At 48.9% G+C, this 5,755-nt stretch overlaps 1 protein-coding gene across 1 annotated transcript; it reads left to right on the forward strand.

Moving 5' to 3' along the window:
- The first annotated feature begins 1,158 nt into the window (after window positions 1-1,158).
- Window positions 1,159-4,634, forward strand: Fabp7 (fatty acid binding protein 7). The gene is made up of 4 exons (XM_004630296.2): window positions 1,159-1,376; window positions 1,773-1,942; window positions 2,541-2,642; window positions 4,313-4,634. The coding sequence occupies exons 1-4, from the start codon at window positions 1,304-1,306 to the stop codon at window positions 4,361-4,363; spliced, it is 396 nt and encodes a 131-aa protein (XP_004630353.1). The 5' UTR covers window positions 1,159-1,303; the 3' UTR covers window positions 4,364-4,634.
- Window positions 4,635-5,755: the final 1,121 nt, after the last annotated feature.

Here is a 5,755-nt window from a genome sequence, read left to right on the forward strand (position 1 = left end):
GATTGAGGAATGTAAAGTGTTAGAAATGATTCGTAGGTTTGTGGCTTTCTTGGGTGGCTCCGGGTGCCCTTCCCAAAGACAGTGCAAACTGGAAGAGCCGGTGGGGAAAAAGTATGTGAATTTACACTGTAGAATCATGTAGCCAGTAATGGATGTGTTCCGAGCCTTTTCCGTGGTATTAGGTGTGGACAGAAGCAGAAAGCTTTAAGTGGGAAGGAGAGAGAAGAGCAGAAATTATCTAGGAGATCCCAGAGCTTGCTGTCTCCCTGAGAAACGGGGAAGCTGCCTCTCACGTCCCTCCGTGTGAGGAGGAGCCTCAGGTCCCACCTGCCTGCTCTGCCAGGCCCTTCAGGCCGTGTGGCCATTCCTGGGGGCCTTGAGCTCAGACAGAGGAGCCAGAGCTCTCCCGTTCCCCAGGCTCCTCCAGCTTCTTCTCCATCAGCCACGCCATGCACGCACAGAGGCTGCGTCTGCAGATGCGGCCTGGGGGAACCAGCAATTCTCCTAGCGCAGGGCATTTGGAGTCCGACCAGCTTTTCCACAAGAATTCTATCATCTGTTAAAAAGAGGGGCAGGAACACTTTCTTGTCTGTCTTGAGGCCTCAGGGGGGAGTCCTGAGCTCACTCTTCCCTTTCCCTCCTGGTTTGGCTCTCATGTGCTTAGAGAACAAGGACAGCTTTAGCTTCCCTGCCTGTGTGTGGACAAAGGGCCCCAGACACTCAGGGAGGCCCTCGGGCAGCCAGTCCTTCAGCAGGGGCCTCTTTCCCTCTCTGGCAAGTAGAAGCGAGACTGAGACGCCCTGTTCGGGCTGCCTGTGTGCAGAGGCTGGCATGTCGGCGGCGGGCAGGGGTCCTCGTCGGACACCAGCTCTGCCATGAACGGAACTCCCTGTCAGGGCGCCATTGTGCCTGTCCCTTTTGTCCACAGTTGGGGCGGCCTCTGCCAAGTTTTTTCACAGGAGCTGAAAGACCCTCTCTCATTCTCCTGGCCCGCCCCCGGCCCCTCGGAGCCTTCTCAGGCACCAAGGCAGTGTGGCCTGTGGCACCCACCCACTCTGCTAACCGGTGGCCTGAGCCAATCACTGAGCAACAGGCGCTCTCCTTCTACCCCTCCCCCGGCGACAGCCTACTGAAGAGGACTCCAGGGCGCTCTGCAGTGCGAGCCTTGGCTTCCGGCCAGCGTCTTTTCCAAATAAGAAGGCAGGGGCTGCCGCAGGGTGCACAGGGGTCCGGGGCGCCGCAGAGGCAGACTTGGGCTTCCTGGTCTCCTCTGCTCTCCAGGCTAGACGGGAGAAAGGCCAAGATGGTGGAGGCTTTCTGTGCTGTCTGGAAGCTGACCGACAGTCAGAACTTCGACGAGTACATGAAGGCCCTAGGTGTGTACGAACGACAGGCCGCGCGCTGTCCTCAGTTTCCTACCTTCCAGGCCCGTTTCCAGACGTCAGGTCAGCAGGCGTCCGGTCAGCAGGCGTCCACTGTCCTAGCCCGGAACCAGGCAGGAGAGTCTGGTGGCAGTCGCCTGCTTCCCTGCCTGGGGCCACGTGGACTAAAGCTTGGGGTTCTGCGGGCACACGGAGCTGCTGGGGCTTTGGCAGCTTCTCCGCAGCTGTCACATTCGAGCCCTAGGGGCAGCAGGACTCCGGGAATGGCCGTTAATCAGTAACCGTCTGCCCGGACTCAGACTCAGAGCCCGGCCTCCGGGCCCGGGACGCGGACCCCCGTGCTGTGCGTGGGCTGCTCTGGAAGGGACTGCTGTTCCTTTGCTGTTCCAGGTGTGGGCTTCGCCACGAGGCAGGTGGGCAACGTGACCAAGCCCACGGTGATCATCAGTCAGGAGGCGGGCAGGGTGGTGATCAGGACCCAGTGCACGTTCAAGAACACGGAGATCAGCTTCCAGCTGGGGGAGGAGTTCGAGATCAGCGCGGACGACAGAAAGTGCAAGGTAGGGAGCGCCTCCTGCAGAGCGAGGACCGGAAGGAGGGAAGACAAGAGGCAGGCCCAGTGCCTCTTCAGAGTTGGTGACAGACAATGTTGTCAACGTTCCCTATTTAGTAAGAAGGAAGAAAGACCCCAAGTCACCGCTCGGTGCTGCCACCTTGTGTTCTGAACAGCGGTCACGCGTGGCTGCAGGCCAAACGCAAGCCCATTCGTCCTTGCTCGCTTTCCATATTTTACGTGCATATTTCACAAGCGTGCATTCCAGGAGGCCTTCAGCAGTGTTCGGCTGATAGAAAGGCTGCACCTTGTTCACTCTCCCGAGTCCGTCAGACTCACTTCTCCTCCTTCTAAGACTTTGCTTAACCATAAAGCTGACTAACTGGAAAGCCCTAGCAGAGGGCTTTAGAGTCTAGCAGGGGCATGTTTGGGTCCAGATGCACATATTTGAATCAGCTTAGGAATCAGTGGAGGTTACATAATGATCAGGGATGCAGCAGAAGATGGAGGCACAGGCTCTAGTCGGCAGTGTATCCAACCACGCAATTTTGGCGAATGACGCAGTCACTTGACTTGTCCCTATTGTAACCCTATGCTGGTTTCAGTCTGTTGTTAGCCTGGATGGAGACAAACTCGTGCACATACAGAAATGGGACGGCAAGGAAACCAAGTTTGTGAGAGAAATTAAGGATGGCAAAATGGTCATGGTAAGTGACAAGCGACAAGCCTTCCTCTGCTCTCCACGCTCCCATCCCCCTCTTTCCTCCTTCCTTCCTTTTCTCTCTCTCCCTTCCCTCCCTACTTCCTTTTTCTTTCAGAATAATATTTTGTCCCCAGCAAGGTTCTTTAACAGTATATACACAGAAAAAATCCAAAGAGCCTCGCTAATTGTTTTCTTACAGGTGCTTTGATCATTGAAAATAAGTCTACTTGGCAGTTTTTTTAAAGAAAAAAATACATAATTACTGGTTCACCAAGAACTGTGTGTTAAAAGTTTCCGTGGCATTAATATATTATATAATAATATCAATCATATAATCATCATAATAATATTATAATAACATCAAACTTACTAAACCTTAAGAAAGTTACTTCATGGATCCTATAATAAAAAAGAAACCTTTAAACATTTTATATTTTAGTTTATTAAGGTTCTATAAGTTAACTAAAAAGAATAACAAATTTTTTTTAAAAAAAATCTTTCATTTCCTTCCAGTTCCTTTTCAAAATTGACCATTCACTTTTATCACATATATGTTTAAAACTAAGGCATGTGGACAATATAAAGAAGAAAATACTTTACAAACAACTTCTTACATGACAGAGTAGTGTCCCAGCTGGGAAGACTGTGCTCGACCTTCTCTGTGAGCCCCTGGTAGTTTGATGATACTGACACAGTCAAGTTGGTTTATTGGGGGAGGTGCCGCTTCACATACTGTTGCTAGGAAAGGCTTTGGTTGCTGTCGGTACCTGAGGAAACGGATTACTTTCTTTGAACAGTCCTAGCCTGCGGTACCCACACTGCTTTCCACGCGTGAAAGCATGGGTGACAAGTGATAGTTTTCCTCTTGCCTAAAGGAACGTCGGCCTGCATTTCTCTGGGAGGTCAGCAAAAGGAAGGGTGCGCTTTTAAAAGACTGAATCTGAAGCTGAGACATACAGAACTCAGCGGTGGCCTGCGAGCCTGCGAGATGAGTAAGCCATGGACGAGGAAGTGCTCCGCACCCACGGAAACCACACCAGTACTCGAAACTCAGGCGCGCCCTGCCCCTAAATTCTGTTAGGTGATTCTGTGGTCCTTCTTCTGGTTGGACTTAACATCAGAGTAATGTGGCCAAACTCCCCGCCCCGCCCATCGTACCTCCAATTTGGGCTGAAGCACGCAGGGCACTTAGCAAGAGCTTGGGATGATCAGCTTCCTGCTGATTTTTGACCAAGTCATTTCAAACACCATTAGCTCACATGACAGAGTGTCCTCAAGAAGTGTGTCTAGACTATGTACAGAAAATGGGTATGAAACCCTGTTACAAATCACCTTCACTTTCAAAGCAGGGAGCTGAGAAAAGCGAGGGGGCCCATTCCTCACACGGGCTCCCCTCCGTGGCTCTGGCAGCTTCAAGCCAAAGGGATTCTTCAGACTGAGCTCTGTGTCTTCAGGCTTGTGTCCAGACACGAGCAGGGCACACGCGCCGCCCACCCAGCACACAGATCTTCAGCTTACCTGCAGAGATGAGCTGGCACAGCATTTAATTACTGTAAATGTCAGGAATCTTTTGGGCAAGAGCTAAATCATGTACACCCATGGAGGAGAATTTTTCAAAGCTCAGCTACAAACACTCCCAGGTAAAATGTTTCAATTATCTTTTGATTCTTTCAGACTCTTACCTTTGGGGACGTGGTCTGTGTTCGCCACTATGAGAAGGTGTAGAGCAGCTCCAGCTTGGCTGGGGAAGCGCTCGGATTATTCTGCCTGCTCAGCAGCAGCAGCGCTGCCCTCTGACACGAAGGTTACGCTTGTGGTAGAGGCAGAGGACGTCGACTGGGAAATGTTACTCCAAACAACTAGCTCAATTTTGACATGCACGTTTATCATGTGTTGTGATTTCTATTACAACTTTGTCACAACTTTTTAATAAAAAAGTGAGTACATTTTATAATTTTCTTTGGAATACAAATAAAAATCACTGGAATAAAAATCATACACCTAGTAAAATGTTACTTTCAGTGTCACTTCTCTAGGCATTGTATAGGAGAATCCTACATTAAAGAGCCAAGCAGAGAGCAGCAAGGCAGACGGAGAAAGTTAGTACCTACTAAAAGATCGAATTTAAAAAGCGAACCTCAGGGAATGTGAAGACGGTACATTTTTGTTTGTGATATTTAAATTTGTCCATTCTACGGAAGCCTTGTCATGGTGGGTTGAGCTACAGAAATGATTTCTTGCTGCTAGAAACAGATATCTGAAGAAATACAATGATATGCATGCAAATGTCCCGCCGAAAGGTGAATATAATTGATAGGGCATATAGCTGCTGTCATTTGTCAAAGATTCCTTTTAGAAGGTGACCAGCAAACAGATTTCACCCGGGTTTGTTAAAGTGACTCTCCAGGCGACGCTCCTGAACCGGACGAAGGGAAGCACTAGCACACGTGTAAAGACTGTGCACAAAGCCACTCCCATTCTTCTTGGCAGAAGTAGGATGAAGTGAGTACTTGGGGTTCAGTACCCCAAAACAAGGAGATGTTTGTTACTGGTTCTGGGCTCTAATTTATAAAGTACAGGTAAATGGTTTTTCATATTTTGTTATTTACAAAAAGCTTTACACACATTTTTCAATCCCACAATGTAAAGCAAGTAAGACAAGTATTATTTCTGTTTTGCCGATGAGGTAACTGCAGATGATTTGCACTTCCAAGATCTCATGAGCAGTAAATAATCCTGCGAAACTCAACTTTTGTCCTGAGACACGGGTGCACGGTTTTATTTTCCCTGGTTATTCCTTAGGAAACAGTTCCTTTGTGAGCCTCTGGGGCCACGGGGAAGGGCCATATTGCAATATGGCAAATCTTGCAATATTCATTTTCAGTTAACCTAGTGATTTCAGTTAACTTCTTAAGTCAAGGTACAAATTACTTAGAGACAGAAAATGGAGAAGTTCCCTTAACCTGCATAATTCACTTTGATGACGTGCTTTCTGATTGCTGGAGGACAAGTGAATACCCTTCATACAAAATGCCTGAAAACAGAAATATTTTGGAGTTTTCAGTTGGATTTCATATACGTAACGAAGTACTCAAGGGCTTGGACCTAAGACTAACT

The sequence above is a fragment of the Octodon degus genome, unplaced genomic scaffold, assembly GCF_000260255.1.
Source record: "Octodon degus isolate 3935 unplaced genomic scaffold, OctDeg1.0 scaffold00034, whole genome shotgun sequence".
In the NCBI taxonomy this organism is placed as follows: Eukaryota; Metazoa; Chordata; class Mammalia; order Rodentia; family Octodontidae; genus Octodon; species Octodon degus.